Source organism: Caretta caretta, chromosome 2, assembly GCF_965140235.1.
Source record: "Caretta caretta isolate rCarCar2 chromosome 2, rCarCar1.hap1, whole genome shotgun sequence".
Classification (NCBI taxonomy): domain Eukaryota; kingdom Metazoa; phylum Chordata; order Testudines; family Cheloniidae; genus Caretta; species Caretta caretta.
The window spans coordinates 212,264,001-212,283,028 of record NC_134207.1 but is presented as its reverse complement, the minus strand read 5'-3'; the positions used below and the strand labels follow the sequence as shown (position 1 = coordinate 212,283,028).

The following is a 19,028-nucleotide window of genomic DNA, read 5'->3' as shown; positions in this document are numbered from 1 at the left end:
CGGATTTCCTTAGCCAGCACCCTGTCACAATACCATAAAGGGGGAAAACAACCTAAAAATCGATAGGAATACTAATGCAAGAATCAAGCAGGTGATTGCACTAACCTGAGAAATGGCCTGTTAATGGCTAAAAGTATTCACAGTGGAAAAGTGAGTGCCCACAAAATTGTTTCTACATCTGAAGAGAAAGTGGAAGACTACGTCCAAGTTGCTGATGATGCCAACTAGTAATGCACAAAAACAAGGTCACTTAATTTATCAGAGCAAACAGAGGTGAAAAAGATGAGAGAACAGCTCGGACACAATCATCCTGAACTCCTAGCATAATAGCTGTTCAGAAGAATGCAGTTACACATATTATGGAAGCCCAAAAATTCCACAGTGACAATCCACCGCCTAGGGAAATTAGGCACTCATAATTAAAATGTGAGTTAATACTTTTCATTTTTCCAGCATATACAAAGCTATGTTTGGTGACTGAAAGAGGACTGATGTCACAGTGGCCCTAGTCCAACAATCAGGAACATATTGTCACCATATCTGCATGTTCCAACAAGTTCTTGGAATGTACTGGAGCCACATTTTTATTTCAGAAGGCTGTTATAGATTTGCTTTTGACAAAAAGGAAAGAACTGGTTGAGAATTTGAAAGGCAGCTTGGGTGAAAGTGATCATGAAATGGTAGAATTCATGATTCTAAGGGATGGTAGGAGGGAAAATAGCACAATAAAAATGGATTTTAAGAAGGCAGACTTTAGCAGACTTGGAGTTGGCGGACAAGATCCCTTGGGAAGCAAGTCTAAGGAGAAAAACAGTTCAAGAGAGTTGGCAGTTTTTCAGAGAGACATTATTAAGGGCACAAGAGCAAACAATCCTACTGTGAAGGAAAGATAGGAAGTATGGCAAGAGACCACCCTGGCTTACACAGGAGATCTTAAATTATTTGAAATTCAAAAAAGAATCCTACAAAAAGTGAAAACTAAGTCAAATTGCAAAGAATGAATATAAACAAATAACACAAGTATGTAGGGATAAAATTAGAAAGGCCAAGGCACAAAATGAGATTAAACTAGCTAGAGACATAAAGGGTAATGAGAAAAGAACATTCTACAAATACATTGTTGTCTGACCCTCTTTGAAAGTTAATAATGTTTGGATTTAATGGCCAATTGATGTGTGATAAGGTTCTTCCCCCAGAATCAAGCTACACAGAATTCACACTATGATGTTCAATATCTTGTGGGGTCTTGGGGTAGATGACAAAGACACTCACGGTAAAGTAAAACCTTATAGATATCTTTATTAGAATATTGGATAAAGCTTTATTAGAATATTGGATAATATTGGGGTTACCTATGGTATCAGTCTATACATACGCTCTTAGAATTGCATAATTCACACCCTTTGTTGAGGACCTGGTGGTGAGAGACAAAGGACCAACCTTGTCTCTGGCATGCCACGGTGTCCAGTGGTCCAAGTTCCCCAAGGAGTTGAAGGGTCAAGTAGTAGAGAAGCAGACAGCAATTGAAAAGGTCCAGGGAAGAACAAGCCCTGAATGACATGATGACTGCCCTGCTATAGGGCCTGAGCAGTCTTCCGTACCCATATTTAGCCTTTTCACCAACACAATACTGAGGTGTACTTATTCTATAGGTTAACGTATTGATACGTATAACTGCCATTTCAGCTCATGATCATACCAGTCACTCCTTGCTTAAGTGGATTTACGGTTATTACTTCCATGTTCCCTCCAGTAGCACTCACTGGAACATTCTGTCATTGACGAAGCTCTTCTTAGTTCCCAAAATGTAAAAGTAACTGCTGATCTATGCCAAGGGTTACGGCCTACTTAACCACACTTATGCTTCATCTAATATCTTACAGGATACAGAGCTGTAGGTTTCTTGTGTTACTGCTTAATAGAATAAAAGCAGCTAAATATACTGAAGGCAAGCCAGTGAATATAAAGGGGTGAATATAATGGGCAAGCTTAACCTACGGCTACAATTAGAAACAAGAGGAAGACCAAGGACAGGGTAAGCCCATTACTTAATGGGGCCAGGGGTAGGGGGGAACAAAAACAGAAAATGTGGAAATGGTGGCGCTAAATGACGCTGTTTTCACCAAAAAGTTTAGTAGCAATTGGACATCTAACTTAATGAATACCAATGAAAATGAGTTAGGACCAGAGGCTAAAGTAGGGAATGAACAAGTTAAAAATTACTTAGACAAGTTAGATGTCTTCAAGTCACCAGGGCCTGATGAAATAACCTCTAGAATACTCACGGAGCTGACTGAGGAGATGTCTGAGCCATTAGTGATTATCTTCAAAAAGTCATGGAAGACAGGACTGGAAAAGGGCAAATATAGTGCCAACCTATAAAAAGGGGAATAAGGACAACCCAGGGAATTACAGATCAGTCAGCTTAATTTCAATACCCAGAAAGATAATGGAGCAAATAATTAAGCAATCAATTTGCAGAGACCTAGAAGATAATAAGGCGATGAGTAACAGCAGGGATTTGTCAAGAACAAATAGCGTCAAACCAACCTAATAGCTTTCTTTGACAGGTAATAAGCCTGGTGGATAGGATGTGATGTATCTTGACTTTAGTAAGGCTTTTGACACTGTCTTGCAAGACCTTCTCATAACAAACTAGGGGCTAGTCTACACTGGCAAAGCTAAAGCACTGCTGCAGCAGTGCTTCAACGTGCCTTGTGTGATCGCAGGGCAGCACTGGGAGAGAGGTCTGCACTGCACTGCAAATTGCTGCACTCCGGGGTGTGTTTTTTCACACCCCATGAGCGAGAAAGTTGCAGCGCTGTTAATTGCCAGCGTAGACAAGAAACACAACCTAGATGGAGCTAATATAAGGTGGGTGCAAAACTGAATGGAAAACCGTTACCAAAGACTAGTTATCAGTGGTTCAGTCAAACTGGAAGGGCATATCAAATGGGGTCCTGCAGGGATCAGTTCTGGGTCTGTTCAGTGTCTTCATCATTGATTTAGATAATGGCACAGAGAGTACACTTATAAAGTTTGCAGACGATACCAAGCTGGGAGGGGTTGCAAGTGCTTTGGAGGATAGGATTAAAATTCAAAATGATCTGGACAAACTGCAGAAATGGTCTGAAGTAAATAGGATGAAATCCAATAAAGGACAAATGCAAAGTTCTCCACTTAAGAAGGAACAACCAGTTGCACACATACAAAATGGAAAATGACTGCCTAGGAAGGAGTACCGCAGAGGATCACAAGTTAAATATGTGTCAACAGTGTAACACTGTTGCCAAAAAAGCAAACATCATTCTGGGATGTATTAGCAGGAGTGTTGTAAGCAAGACATAGGAAGTAATTCTTCTGCTCTACTCCATGCTGATTAGGCCTCAAATGGAGTATTGTGTCCAGTTCTGGGTGCCAACATTCATGAAAAATGTGGAGAAACTGGACAAAGTTCAGAGAAGAGCAGCAAAAATGATTAAAGGTCTAGACAATGTGACCTATGAGGAAAGTTTGAAAACATTGTGTTTAGTCTGGAGAAGAGAATACTGAAGCGGGGACATAAGTTTTCAAGTACATAAAAGGTTGTTACAATGAGGAGGGAGAAAAATTGTTTTCTTTAACCTCTGAGGATAGGATAAGAAGCAATGGGCTTAAACTGCAGCAAGGGCAGTTTAGGTTGGACATTAGGAAAAAATTCCTGACAGGGTGGTTAAGCAGGGAGGTTGTGGAATATTCATTATTGTCTAACCTGCTCTTAAAAACCTCCAAACACCTGTTAAGGATGGTCTAGGTAATACTTAGTCCTGCCCTCATCCTGCAGGGGACTGGACTAGAAGACCTCTCGAGGTCTCTTCCAGTCCTATGATTCTATGCACCTAGCATATGTTGAAATTTGCAGCTAGCACAAGGAAGGCTTCAAGCCACACATATGCAGCACACATTTTATACAAATAACTCCAGGCAGTTACTAACTCATGAATAAAACTGAAGAAAGTTTGGGGGAAAAGTGTGGTGAGCAGGGATCCTAGAAATCAGTTTGCCATGGAAAAATACAGAATTTGCATCTTTACAGAGAATCTTTAGTTTATACATTGAGATAAAATAAAAAGAAATTAACTAAATTTTACTGAAAATACCAGTATCACTTATTCAATGCATGCAACCTCCCCCTCTTGTGGTTGATTTTTGAATTAGCTTTAAATTTACATAACTAAAAATACTCTGACAGCTTCTGGTTTGTAGAAGTTACTCAGCGGCGGATAGGGGTTTGTTTTAATGCATCTCAAATTTCACTTCAGCCTGCAGATGTACTTAAAGTTATGAAAAGATGCTGAAAACTTTAAAAATCACCCCTAAAGACCATCTCACTCAGTCTGGCAAGGACAAATTTCACATTGATGGTAATGTGCTGTTGTGTACTGAATGGAGCAAGGCTGTTGACTACATTAGAAGGTAGACAACTGTAGAACACATGGGAAGTGCTAAACAAACTAAATGAAAATGAGGCTGAAACACCGACAACAGTAAAGAAACAATGCATCATGACTGGATCGTTCCAGCGTTTTTACAACAGCCAAAGAACTGAGTGAAACTGTCACCTCAGATTTTGTTCAAATGTGCGTAAATGCAGACATTCCTCCGCACAAAATGGATTTACCTGTTGTCAGAGATTTTTTTGAGCAAGCTCATTAAGGGAGGCAGTGCCATTCCCAAGTCAGATCAATTGTATTCCCATTACTTACCAACTCTTTTTGAAGAGAAAAGCAGTGCCTTCTCAATGACCTGAAAGGAGACTCTGTTGCTATGATTGCCGACAAAACAACACTTCCAAAATAGACCAGTTTTCAACATTTTATTTCAGCTGCTCAAGGTAGATTCTCCTAAGCATGCTGACATTACCACATCACAGCTTGTAAAGACAGTGTACCTCAGCAAACTTATATATGCCACTGTTTCACAAGCCTTGATTTCTTGTATGGTGGAATTCAGCATCCCATCACTTGATCGAATATTAGCATTTGTAAGACAGTGCGAGCTACATGGCAAAGGCTTGAAATGACGTGCTTTGCAACCTGTGGTCAAACTGTGTTCATATTCATTGCTATGCACATATAGGCGCTCTGGAAAGAAATACTTGGCGAGATACCTTTAATTGGATCGCTTTGAGATTAAGTCAATTTTAGTGAAGTCTCCAGCTCGTGGTAAACGACACTTGAGATACCTGAGTAAACAGAGTGTTGATTCACCAACACTTCCACCTAAACCAACTGGGACCAGGTGGAATACATGGTTCAATTATATAAAATATCATGTACAGTACTACCAGTTCTACCATGCGTTCAAGGAGCATGAACAAATGGAACATGGGGATACATCTGTTTTGCAGGAACTAGCTAGCCTGTTAGCAGCAGATGTGCATGCAGACCTGAAATACATTGCAGAGAACTGCGGACACTTGGTGACAGTACTGGCTGTTTTGCAGTCCTAAAAACACCAAATACACAAAGTGTACAAAATATTCCTGGATTTAATTTCATGGCTGGAGCATCTTGCATCAACTGAAAATGCAAACAGATTTGCACCTGCTCAGAGCACTGCTGATAAATGGAGACAGTACAAGCTAAAAAATAAACAACCAGCACTTAATTTTCTCTGTGCTGTTCGTGCACTGGATCCAAAATGAAGATTGTGAAACTGCAGTTAAAGCTGAGTGTATTTAGGGATTGTCAAAGACTTAATTTGGAGACGTTGAGAATCCCATTTACTCTGGATGGCTGTTGAAGATCATGTTCCTAACCTGGCAAAACATGCAATGGTTCCCCTCCAACTGACTGTAAATTTAGCGGATGTGGAAAGAAGTTTCAGCAAACTCAGGGTTCTTTTCTCTGCTCAGCGCCAACGTCTGAAAGATGAAAATGTGGCTGGAATGCTGCAACTCTATTTTTAACAACCAGGACTAACTCAAAGTGAGTGATATTAATATAAAAGTAATTTTTGCTTTTTTTTGGTGCATTTAAAAAATCCTGAAAAATATAGAATAGAGACACAGATGTATTTAATTCTATTATGAGTGATGGCACCAGTAGGCTTTGAACTTGCTTAAAAATTGTAAATTTATCAATAAAACATTGTTCAAATATTATTTTTTGGGAAACATTCTTTTTTTCCATTTTAATCATGGAAAAAACAGGATTTTTGTTTTTTATCAGAGAATTTTTGTTTTTTAATCATGGAGAACTAGGAATCCTGGTGATGAGTTACAATCTGATAAAACTGTCAGTCTCTCAGTGGAAGTCCAGTAAGATCTAATTAACAAGGAAATGGAACCATATAGTAACAAAATGAAGTGAACTGCACTATTGACACTAACAACCTAATTTCCCTCCTACCCCCAACACACCTGGAACACATGACCAATTCTCCAAATAGATGTTTTTCCATTTAGAGTAGCATACTGTAAATTTTGTTGCAAATGTTTCAGGTACTCCCTGGCATGCTTGTACACTCTGGAATTTAAGAGTCATCTTAAGCACTATGTTCTCACTGCACATTCATTAGAATCTAGCCCTTAAACCTCCTTTTTAGAAATCAGTTTGTTTGGAGACATTAAAAATACTAAATTTAAGGACTTAAAGCCTGCATTTGAGTACCACGTTTAACTTCACTAACAAAAGAAACATGTTCTTGTAGTTAAGGCACTGACTACCACTCAAGACATCTGGTGCACCTCCCAGCTCTGCCAAACACTTTGTGTATCTCTTTGGGCAAGTCACTTAACCTCTGTACCTCATTTCCTCGTCTGTAAAACAGGAATACGTACTGCCTCTTTGTTTTATCTCTGGATAGGAGATGCCTCCTACTCTCCTTAAATACGTACAGAATCTTAGGAAGGGACGTCAAGAGATCATCTAGTCCAGTCCCCTGAACTCATGGCAGGACTAAGTATTACCTAGACCATCCCAGAGAGGTGTTTGTCTAACCTGCTCTTAAATATATAATATGAGTATTGTATGAGTACGTATACACATTGCCTAGCATAAGGAGGCCTTGATCTTGGTTGGGACATTCAAGTGCTACTGTCATATAAATGAAAGTTGAAATACACAAACTGAAAATATGATTTTATTTGGAAGTTTATCAAATACTTCTGAAAGAAGATGACAATCTTACATTCAAGCAAGGGACTTTTGGACTCTTCAGTCTATTTGTCATTCCTTTCTCTTTTTGGCTTGGGGTCTTGTGACAATTGAGATAATTCACTGTCTTCATCTACATCACAGTGTTCTCTTTTCTTTCTCTTAACCTTTTTATGGTCACTTTGGTAACCACTACAGTCACTTCCATAAAATACAGGTTTCTGCTTTTCTTGCTTATGCTTTTTCTTCTTCTTTGGCTTTTTATCATAAAATCCATTTATTGTATCAGCATTTTGCTCTTCTGCATCTTCCACCACAGTAGTATCTGCATGGTCTGTAAACTCTGTGTCATTTTCTAACTCACAATTCCTTCTGTCTCTTTTCTTGTGTTTTTTCTTTGGTATTTCATCTCTACTGTTCGTATCTTCAGTTACTGTTTCAGGATATTTGGATTGCATACTGTGAAGGAACATACAAAATAAGCAAGAGTTTACAGAATGAGATCTCTATAGGTATTTAATACATCATGATATGCTTTGCTGAAATGCAATAATTACATGGAGCACATAACTGAAGACTGGGAGTTGTGCTAAACCCACAGCAATTCAAATAGAAAAAAAAGAAAAAGATTAGGGTCTTTTAATAACAAAAGGAACTTATGACCTGTTAATACATGTCCAATTTCCAATACTTGGTTAGTCTCTATTCTGTTAAAGAATTAGCATTAGTTCTTAAATTCCAGTTCCTCCGATTAGTATTATCTGTCACTTGGGTTCATTCTGATTATTTTTCCTTTTCATGTAGTTCTCCTCTATTCAGTATTCTATTAGGCAAATACATGCCAGATTACTTAAGCACATAAATGAAGAGTATGTAAATAGCTGTAGTCTGACTACATAGATGATCAGTACTAGACAACACAGGACATGCTTAGTTCTTCAGACTCATGGGAATGCAGCTGAACTATCAAGATTTCATCCTCAAGGAATTTAATACACCTGACAAGTTATAATTTCTAGTGTTTTAGATCATGATTTCATTAGTCTAGTAGAGACCACTATACTTGTAAGATAAGGGAATAACCACATTGATGAAAACAATGAAATAACAAACAACCTTCAGAATCCAAACAACGGTTGCAAATATAGTCATGAAGATGAAAAAAGTAGCTGTCTCTAGGCAACTTCCACATATTCTGTCTAAAAGGCACCCACTGAAGTTGCGAAATCAGATATTAAAAAAAAAGTATTAATTCAAAATTGAACACCAAACTTCCCTGGCTCTGTAGCCAAGTAAGTTCTCGTATGAGTACAAATATTAAGCCATGGAAATCTGCTTGGGAATCTTGCTGAAAACACAATATTTACAGATGCTGACAGATTAGACTAGCTCTGATTGGTTTAGGTAAATGATTTATGACCATGATCCTGTGCTGGTTAAACCTGAAAACTCATACTGCACATAAATATTGTTTAAAAATGAATCTAGACGCTGAACAAGACATTCTATAACTGCATGCAGAGAGTGATATGCAAGTCAAGTTACTCACATTAAAAATCTTGATTTTAAAAAATATATTAAACATTTTGGATTAATCCACTTTAACACAAAAAGTCTCCAAAAACACACAAAAAAGTATATAATATAAATCATCAGAACCCCACAGATCTGAAATGGGGCCTGTGCTGTTTATCATATTCACAAGTGATCTGGAAAAGGGATGAACAGCGAGGTGGCAAAACTTGCAGATGATACCAAATTACTCAAGATAGTTATGTCCAAAACTGACTGCAAAGGGACCTTACAAAACTGGGTAACTGTGCAACAAAATGGCAGATGAAATTCAATGCTTTTAAGTGCAAAGCAATGCACATTGGAAAACATAATCCCAGCTATACAAAAAAAATGATGGGCTCTACATTAGCAGTTACCACTCATGGATAGTTCTCTGAAAACATCCGCTAAATTTGCAGCAACAGTCCAAAAAGCTAACAAAATGTTAGGAACCATTAGGAAAGGGATAGATAAGACAAAATATAATGCCACTATATAAATCCACGGTTTGCCCACACCTTGAATATCACATGAAGTTCTAGTTGCTCCATCTCAAAAAAATATACACATTAGATTTGGAAAAGATACAGAGGAAAGTGAGTAGGGGTATGGAACAGTTTCCATATGAGAAAATATTAGACTGACTGGAACTGTTCTGATTAGAAAAGCTGACTAAGAGCAGGATATAACAGAAGTCTATAAAATCATGAATGGTATGGAGAACATGAATAGGGAAATGTTATTTATCCCTTCACATAACACAAGAACCAGGGTCACCCAATTAACCAGGCAGCAGGTTTAACATGCAAGGAAGTACTTCACACAATGTACAGTCAGCCTGTGGAACTTATTGTCAGGGGATGTTGTGAAGACCAGAAATATAACTGGGTTTAAAAAAAAGAATTAGATAAGGTTGTCCTTCAATGACTATTAGTCAAGATGCTCCGGGATACAACTCTGCCCTTCAGGTGTCCTTAAACCTCCAAGTGCCAGAAGCTGGGAGTGGACAACAGGGGATAGATCACTCAAAATTGTCCGGTTCCGTTCATTCCCTCAGAAGCATCTGTCACTGGCCCCTGTCAGACAGGGCAGTGGGATAGACCGACCATTGGTCTGACCCTATATGGACTTTATTAGCAGATTTTTAAATCTGACTTAAAATATAATATTCATAGCTATACGGGGAGAAAAAATCAGAGTTAATGCAAGACACTGATTTTAAGTATTATGTTTTTAAATAAATCCACTAAATCAGCTCAGTTTGAAAAAAATCCTTTAATATAGCACTGTACCTGTCTTTATTCAGTCTCCCCCGAATGAAGAATACTCCAGCAGCGTCAGAATCTAAATGCAACACTTCAAATTCCAGTTTATCTCCTATTTTTAAACCAAGGTCTTGCCACTGTATAGCTGACATTCGATCAGGTTTAGGGATTGAAGCATTGAAACACCCATGTATCAGACAGCCAATATGACTTGGGGCCACTTTATTGATCACACCCTGAAAGAAGAAAAGAAAACCATGTAAGAAAGACTATACTACATTTAAGGGCCACAACCTGTAAGAGACCTTCATTCCTCCACATACTGTAAATTTGTCTGTAGATTCTTGTACATAAGAAAGTTTACACATACAAATCTACACCATCAAATGCATGGCAAATGGGTTTAGCACTTGTACAAATGGAAATCACATTTTAAAAATTGTTGCGAAGTCTTTCAAATTAAAAATAAAGAATTAGGCCACTTCTACACTAGCACTTGTGTCAGCAGAACTTGTGTCGCCCAGGGATGTGAAAGCCCGAGTGACAAGTTTCACCAACAGAAGCACCGGTGTGGACAGTGCTATGCTGGCAGGAGATGCTCTCGTGCCGACACAGCTACTACACTCATTGAGCTGGTTTTATGATGTCGACGGGAGAGCTCTCTCCTTCAGCATAATGCGGCTGCATGAGCGCTCTTTCAAATAGTCTACATGCTTTTTTGAGGTGTGTGGAGGGGAAAGGCATATATACAATTTGTTAAGAGAATTTTAAATGTTCTATTTCCATAAATAGCACTATTACTATTGGTGTTCTATTTGATATTCTAACACTTATTTTTCACCTTCAGGCCCACTAAGTCTCTAGATCCGTGGTTCTCCTCTGGCTGTAGGCTGCTTGTGGCCCAATCAGCACACAGTTGCGGCCCATGTGACATCGTCAGGGCTGTAAGTAGGGCAGGAGGGGCACCTGCCCTAGGCACAGAGCCTACAGGAAGTGCAAAAAATGGGGCGGTGCAGAATCAGGCCCAATATCACCCCCCACCAGCAGGATCAGGCTGAGCAGCATCAGCTCCCTTCCCCCCAGCAGAACCCAGCAGCATCAGCAGGAGGTCACGGTGCTCAATGCCCCTGCACGATTGCAGCTCCAGTGAACCCGGCACTAGGAGTGCAGTGGCAAGCAGGTAGGGCAGGCTGAGCTACATACAGCCAAGATAGAAGGCCAGCAGGCACGGAGAGGAAGTTGCAGGGGGCTAGGCCTGCGGGGAGCAGGGATGCAGCCAGGGCATGGGCGGCAGATTCTAGGTGGAAGGACTGGTGGTATAGGACGGTCCCTCGATGGGGGACTAGATGCTAGAGGGGCAGTCTCTGGGGACTGGATGCTGGGGGGACAGTTGCAGGGAGGTTGGGTGATGGGTGTGCAGTCCCTGACTGGGGGAGCACCCTACACTCTCTCCATCTTTGCAGACAGAGTCCGCACCCATGGTCTCCGGGCACTCAGCACAGTTGCACCGCTACCCTTACTCTAAATTAATTTTAGCAGTTAATGTTTTGACTTATTTTGCTAATTTAAAATGCTCTTAGTGGACATTTGCCACTGTTGAAATGAAAGCTACTACATTGATTTGAATTGTATTGCTGTCATAACACAAATACTAAACTTTTTTTTTTTTTTAAAAGATGTACAGGTAGTAAATATATTGTGTGGATGGGGCCCACATAACACACAGAAAGCTGCATATGTAGCTCTCAGTGGTAAATAGGTTGAGAACCGCTGCTCTAGATAGTCTCTCCACAGATACGTACAGCGGCCTGAGAGCACAATTTTTCCTAGAGTAGACTTTAATCAAAAATTGCCAAAGCTGGAACAGAATGTTAATATATTAAACTACTGTGTCTAAAAAATGCAATGTGTCAATGTGAGTAGGCCAATATTCTGACCTAGTTTTTTGAATTCTGAAGCTTGCAAGCATTCACACAGAGGTATGTTTGTGTTAAAGTTCTTAGGAGATCCATATGCCTACTCTTTATTTTGAAATGCTCAGGAGCAAAAATTCTGCGTTTCGTTCTTTTCTGCAAAGAGAACAGAATCACAATAGAGAGCACTTCATAACCACAAATACTTGTGCCTATGATTATTGGAGAAGACTCTGTATTACTTTAGGTATAAGCCTGTACCAGTACCAGGTTACCAGCCCTTCTTTGGGAGGAAAAACACACCTACAGTTGAGAGAGAAGGTGGGTGAAGTAGTATCTTTTATTGGACCAATTTCTGTTGGAGAGAGAGACAAGCTTTTGAGCTACACAGAGGCCAGGTCTACAGTACAGACTTATATCGATAAAACGACGTCACTCAGGGGTGTGAAAAATCTACACATGAGTGACATAGTTATACCGACCTAACCCCCAATGTAGACAGCGCTATGTTGACAGGAGAGCTTCTCCCATCGACATAGCTACCGCCTCTCGCAGAGGTGGATTAACTACGACGGAAGAAGCTTTCCCCATAGGCTTAGGAGCATCTTCACTTAAGCGCTACAGCGGTGCAGCTGCATCAGTGCAGCATTTTAAGTGTATACCCGCCCAGAGCTCTTCCTCAAATCTAGGAAAGGTATTAACAGTGTCACAGCTAAATACAAGATTGAACCGATAGTGTAGCATAAGTAGTTAGCATGTATCCTAAGGGACCATTCAATGCAAAGTGGCCCATTAACGCCCTTGCAGTCATAGGACAAAAAAAAGGTTAGTGGATTACAGACAGCTCTAATAAACCATAAATCCAGTATCTTTATTAAGAGCATGATTTTTAGTGTCTAGCAAAGTTATGAATTTAAGCTCCTAGGTTTGTGTGTTGAAAGTATTATGCAGATTTCCTCTGCGGATGAGGACTGATGGGTCACATATAGAGGGACTGAAAAGTGTTCAGCCACAGGCGATACAGTGTTTGTGTCTTATTTTCCTGTATGAGAGCATAGTGATTGTCTGGTTTCACCCACATAGTTGTTAGTGGGCATTTAGTGCACTGGGTGAGGTACATGGCCTGTTATGACAGACACGAGTAGGACCATGGATCTTTAAAGGTGGGCTGTGCACTGTTGATCCCGGTAGCAGAGGAGATAAGTCTGCCAGTTTTGCACCTGTTGTTCTGGCAGTGCTTGGTGCAGCTTTGAGTTGGTTTGTCCTGGTCTATGGGGGCCTTGCTTCTGATGATGAGCATGGAGCAGTGTGAAGGCCAGAAGAGGAGATTCAGGAAAGATTTCTTTCAGGATGGGGTCCGTACAACATACATTTCAAGATCCATGGGTCTTACAGATGTCTATCACAACTACTTATGCTAAACTGTTTAACCTTGCATTTAGCCGTGACACTAAACACCTCCCCCTCCCCTCCCGCCGAATAGTTATGTAGCTTGAAAGCTAGTCTCTCACCAGCAGAAGTTGATTCAAAAACAATACGGCCTCACTCACCTTGTCGCTCTAATACCGTGGGGCCGACACTGCTACAACATTATACCTACAGTTGATAAATTAGCAGGAAAAACAGATTCAGTAACAGAGATAAGGTAAAAAGGAGGACTTGTGGCACCTTAGAGACTACCAGACTATAAGTTTTCATGAGCTACAACTAGCTCACGAAAGCTTATGCTCAAATAAATTTGTTAGTCTTTAAGGTGCCACAAGTCCTACTTTTCTTTTTGCGGATACAGACTAACACAGCAGCTACTCTAAAACCAGAGATAAGGTAGTTCAGTATTTGTCTACTAACTGTAACAGTACCTATTTAAATTCAGTTGTTCAATCTACTTAGTAGCTAAGCTTCACTTACTACAAAATACAATAAAACTTAAGTATTTTTACATACCACAAGCTTTTTTCCTTTCTTGGGAGTGAAAATGACAAAATCTGCTTCAATGTTAAAATGGATGAATCCTTGGTCATCATAAATATCACCTAATTCACCCACTACTCTGATGTTATCGTAAGCCACGGGCACACCGCTGAGGCTACACAGGGAGAGGAAAGACCAGGTGTTATAGCACGAAACTTGATGGGGGGGGGGGGAGAGAGGGGGACGAAGGAAATTGCTCCACGTTTAGGTCTATGCCCCGCTGGGGCTGCGAGGGGGTTGCTGCTGAGGCTGGCGAGGGAGGGCTCCGCCACACGGGGCCCGTAGTGGAAGGGCGAGAACGCGCGTGGCGTGGAGACCAGGTGGCGCTCACGCCGCGGCGGCGGCGGCGGCGGGGGGGCGGGGCTTGCTCCGTCTCTGAGCGCTCGGTGGGGGAGGGCAAGGGCTGGTACCCGCGGGCCGCACCTCTCCGAATATCTCAGCAGCTCGCCGTCGAGCTGCTCGCGGATCCCGGTGCGCTTCCGGTTCAGGTAGCGCGGCGCCAGCGCGATGTGTCTCCGATGCGGCGCCGCCACCAGGCACGAGTAGCGGCTCCGCACCAGGCGGCAGGCGGCCGCGAAGGACGGGATCTCCGGGCAGGGCAGCGGCCGGGCCGCCGAGTGCGGCAGCTCCACGGTGGTCCCCAGGTTGCCGCCACAACTGTCCGCTACGCTCCGGACTGCAACCGTCCCTGGGCTGTGGAGCGCGCACATGATTCACTCTGGCGCTCCCTGACGACGTCACACGCGAGCCCTCCTGGAGGGGAAGTGACGTTTCACACCGCAACTAAGGGTTGAGCAGGGCAGCCATCTTGTGTGGATTCGCCGCTGCAGTTGTGTCGCTGTGTAGCACGTTCCGGCTGTAGGTTACGTTAGACACTTGCGCAGGGCACCGTCCCAAGGTGGGCGGAGCGAGCGGAAGCGTTGTCATCTGGGGCCACGTGGGGGCGGGGCCCGGAGATGCCCTGGTCAGTCACACGGACCCCAGGCTAGCCGCCCCGATCCGTTGCCGCCTGATTCCTGTGCGCGCGCCACGAAGTCTCGAGTGACCCCGCGCGCGCCTAAGCGACGTTCCCCGGCATCCCGCGCAAGCGCTGGGCGGAGCGAGCCTGAGGAACGCGTGATCCCAGCCCCGCGGACTCTGGTCGCTGCCCCGCCCCTGCGGTGGCCGGCCGCGTGCATTCCCCGCGCGGGTGCAGGACCCAGCGGATCCGCGCTCGTGGCGCTGCGCCCTGTGGCGGGGGGGCGGGGGGGTACCTGGCTCCCGGACAATCCGCCCTGCTCAGCCCCGCGTCTCTCTCCCGGGGCAAATGGGGCGGGCAGCCCCCGCGGAGATACGTCAGGCGGGGCCGCAGCTTGCAGCAGCGCCACCTGCCTCCTCCGCGGGGCCGGGACGCGCTGCGCCCGGCGATTCCCCACGAACCAAGGCTGCCCTGCAGCGCGGCCGCCACAGCCCCCCGTCCCCGAGCTAGCCGCGCTGCGGGGCCTGGAGAGCAAGGGCTGGAGGCGCTGCCAGCCCCTCCACGCCGCCCGGCCTCTCTGCCCTTTCCTGCCAGCCCTGGCTACTGGCCGGGGTACTGGGCTAGCTGGACCATTGGTCTGACCCGGGGTGGCCGGTCTTATGCTCTTAACTGCAGAGCTCTGGCTTGGGACAGATTTCCCACCCCGTGTGACATCCTTAGCGCGACCTCATCCCCACTGTAGCCACAGCTAGGTGGAGGGATCCCTATGGCAGAATCCTTCTGTCAGCCACCTAGCTACCGCCTCTCAAGGGGGTGGATTTACTACAGTAGTGGAAAAACCTCTTTTGCCTTTGAGGTGTCCACAGCAGCAGCACTGCACTTATGCCATTGTAGCACAGTGTAGATGTACCTAGAGATTCACAAGTTTTTTCTTATTTTCAGAACTGTAAATAAAAAGGTACTGTAAGAGTAGTATGCCCCACCTGTGGGGTCTGGCCCACTGACGGTATGCTGTAAATCCACTGAGCATTTTTAAAAATTAGGGCTTGGCTACACTTGCAGGTTTAGAGTGCTGGGAGTTAAACCAGCCTTCGGAGACCGCAGCAGGGAAAATGCTGCTGAGTGTTTACACTGTCAGCTTCACACGCACTGGCGTGGCCACATTAGCAGCTCTTGCAATGCCACAAAGAGCAGTGCATTGTGGTAGCTATCCCAGTGTGCAAGTTGCTGCAGCGTGCTTTTCAAATGGGGGAAGTGGGGGAGTGTGATGGAGTGTGTTGTGTGTATGTGGGGGGAGAGATAGTGTTTTGGGGAGCAGAGAGTGTGTCAGCATGCTGTTTTGTAAGTTCAGACAGCAGCAGACCCCTCCTGCCTCTCTCTCTCACACACACTCACAGCAGCATCATTCCACAGTAATGGTTTGCTTTGTCCCGGAGCAGATAAGCATGCGGGATGTCAGAAACGGAGCTTTGAAAGGGGATATCCACATGCCTGCAGCCCAGTTCAAAACAATGACAAGAGTGGTCACTTGACATCAGGGGATTATGGGAGGTTTCTGGAGGCCAATCACAGTGCAGAATGCAACACGTCGTCCACGTTGACACCCAGGGGTTTCAGCTGGGGCGCAGCAAGCTTTATGCTTCTCATGGAGGTGGATTACCAGGAGCACTCCAGCTGCAGAGTCCAGGCACTCTAAGTGCCTTGCCAGTGTGGACACCTCAGGAGTTAGGGCACCTGGGGCTGATTTAATGCGCTCTAACTTGCAAATGTAGCCAAGCCCTGAATCTACAGGAGTCTTGTACCTGTGGCTTCATCTTTACAGCTGTGCCATAGACTGCAGTTTGACGGAGAGAGACAGAGATCAATTGTTCATGTCCTGATGATGCTCTTGGAGGATGGGAATTCCCTTAATTACTTAAAATCAGTTAGTACTTGAAGAGAAAATTAAACCAAAGTTCTGGGGTATTTAAGGCTGTTACCAAATGAGTGATATTGGTTGGCCTGAAAATAATGAAGGCTAGTGGCCCTGTCATACATTCCTTTTCTACCCCCATTGCTTTACTTACCTTTAATTTGATCTAACCTAATAACAAAACATTTTAATTTCAAGTGTACAGATTTCCAGTTTGGGAGCCACACTGAAACTATTTGTTGCCCTTACTTTAGTATCCCCTTCCTTACAAACAAATAGCATTCCATGCACTAAGAATTATAGCAATAGTGGTCAGCATTACTTTAATAAAAGTTATGGGAAGGAATCAGGTTTAATACATAGCTAAGAAGAACCAAAGAAAGTGTAACTGAGGGTGGGATCCACAAAAGTACTTAGGTTCCTAATTCCTGTTTATAGGCTCAATTGTGATCTACAGAGCTCCTGCATGGCTGCCACCTAACCCTAGGTTTTTACAGTAAAAGTTCCCCAGGTGCAGTCTAGGAGTTGACTATTTCCTGCCTAAGCCTCAAAGGAATTTGCAAAGCGTTGGAAGATAGGCATTCAAACATCTGAGTTGTATGCAAGGCCCCCTCTGGTAGACTGCCTCTAAGCACACCTACTGGATTGGGCTCAGTATCTCCAATTTCACACAAAACAGTTGGCAAGGGGAGTGGAAGAAGGACCTCTCTTACAACCTTTACCCAGTGGTTAGTGTATTTCACCCACTATGTGGAAGTCTCCCCTCCACCTGGTGAGAAGAAGTGATGTGGACAGGACTCCGCTACCTCTCACAGGAATTCCCTTACTACTACGCTCTAGTGTCATTCTATTGGTCTCTCTGGCCCAATTAATATTTATTTATTCTGTTGAATTAAACAGGAACAACTCCAGTAGGAGGACTGAGGGAAACATGTCAGAATGTTCTATAGTCCAGTTTGATACTCATCAAAGAGAGACAATCCTTCAAATCCCTTCATCTGGCAGAGAAGGGACTTAGAATCAGAGAATATCAGTGTTGGAAGGGACCTCAGGAGGTCATATAGTCCAACCCCCTGCTCAAAGTAGGACCAATCCCCATTTTTTGTCCCAGATCCCTAAATGGCCTCCTCAATGGGTTGAACTCAAAATTCTGGGTTTAGCAGGCCAATGCTCAAACCACTGAGCTATCTCTCCCTTCCCTCCCCAGCCCCCACTTGAACTGGTATGTCCCATAGTATGTCTCCACATTATTTTGGAGTCTATGCAACCAAGCTTCTGAGCCTGGCTCAACGGACTCAGCCTGGCAGAGCTCATGCTAGCCCTCTAAAAATAGTGCTTTTGAAGTTGTGGCTCATGGTAGGGAGAGGGGTTGGCTATTTGCTACATTTCACATTAACAGCAACTTGAATTTGAGATTCCATTGCCATTGACTTAGTTTAATTTGTACACAAAACAGGTAATTCTTTAACATTTATTAAATTCACATTAAAATTAAAGGAGGAGGGAGGAAAAACACATTTAAAACTCAAAAACGGGGGACAGCTGCACTGCTGGGCACTCAAAAAAGGACCATCAGAGCAAGCTGCAGAGGCCTTCATAAGCACAGAGTCTGATGACAAACTGGGAGCAGGGAAACAACCAACAACCCAATCGTTTTGTCCAGAATAAGAGTAATAAAAGAGACCTACTCTAAACACAAGGTGGCACCTTTTTAACTAAAGATGTGATTTAGAAAAATAGTTAAACTGGGCATTCTTATTCAATGTAAATCCTTATATAAAACTACAAGCATTGCATCATTAGAACACTTTTACTGGGTGAACATAAGATAAAGGTAGGACAATGTTAACTTTCAACAGGGCATCACAGGTGAAACGGACAATATACCTTGACATGCTTTATTACTACTAAAGATGTATGAGTATGAAAGAACTTGACATAAATATATGACTTTCAGATGTTAGGTTGAATTGGCAGGGCTGACAGGAAAAATGTTTTTATCTATAACAAACTAGTTTGATCTGTAATTACAGAAAATAAACACAGAACTCCCTTGGGCCATTTTTATGGAGTCTCTTCAAGGTAGAACTGCATTTGAAATATACATGAAGTTGCTCAGTAAAAAGGATTAAACACATATAGCTAAAATCACAGATGAACACTGCCATAAATTATTATTTTTAAACTAATAAAATGCATGGCTTCTTGGTCTGACATTTGAGAGGAAACTTGAAATGATTACTAATTATATAAAGTAATACAAAGAAAACATGAAATGACATTTAGAAAAACATTTTTCTAATAGAAACCTGATTT

At 42.9% G+C, this 19,028-nt stretch overlaps 1 protein-coding gene across 1 annotated transcript; it reads right to left on the bottom strand.

The window, feature by feature from the left end:
* Positions 1 to 7,109: 7,109 nt before the first annotated feature.
* POLR1F (RNA polymerase I subunit F) lies at positions 7,110 to 15,062 on the bottom strand. Its single transcript, XM_048838339.2, has 4 exons — positions 14,266 to 15,062; positions 13,816 to 13,957; positions 9,986 to 10,194; positions 7,110 to 7,598 (listed from the first exon to the last, which is right to left on the bottom strand). The coding sequence occupies exons 1-4, from the start codon at positions 14,550 to 14,552 to the stop codon at positions 7,205 to 7,207; spliced, it is 1,032 nt and encodes a 343-aa protein (XP_048694296.2). The 5' UTR covers positions 14,553 to 15,062; the 3' UTR covers positions 7,110 to 7,204.
* Between the last annotated feature and the right edge of the window lie 3,966 nt (positions 15,063 to 19,028).

Excerpts from the sequence above, each read along its gene's own strand:
- POLR1F (XM_048838339.2), bottom strand. The coding sequence starts at position 14,552 with ATGTGCGCGCTCCACAGCCCAGGGACGGTTGCAGTCCGGAGCGTAGCG. Across the intron at positions 13,958-14,265 it reads CTGCTGAGATATTCGGAGAG|CCTCAGCGGTGTGCCCGTGG; the intron begins GTGCGGCCCGCG and ends CTCCCTGTGTAG. Across the intron at positions 7,599-9,985 it reads GGGAGACTGAATAAAGACAG|TATGCAATCCAAATATCCTG; the intron begins GTACAGTGCTAT and ends GTTCCTTCACAG.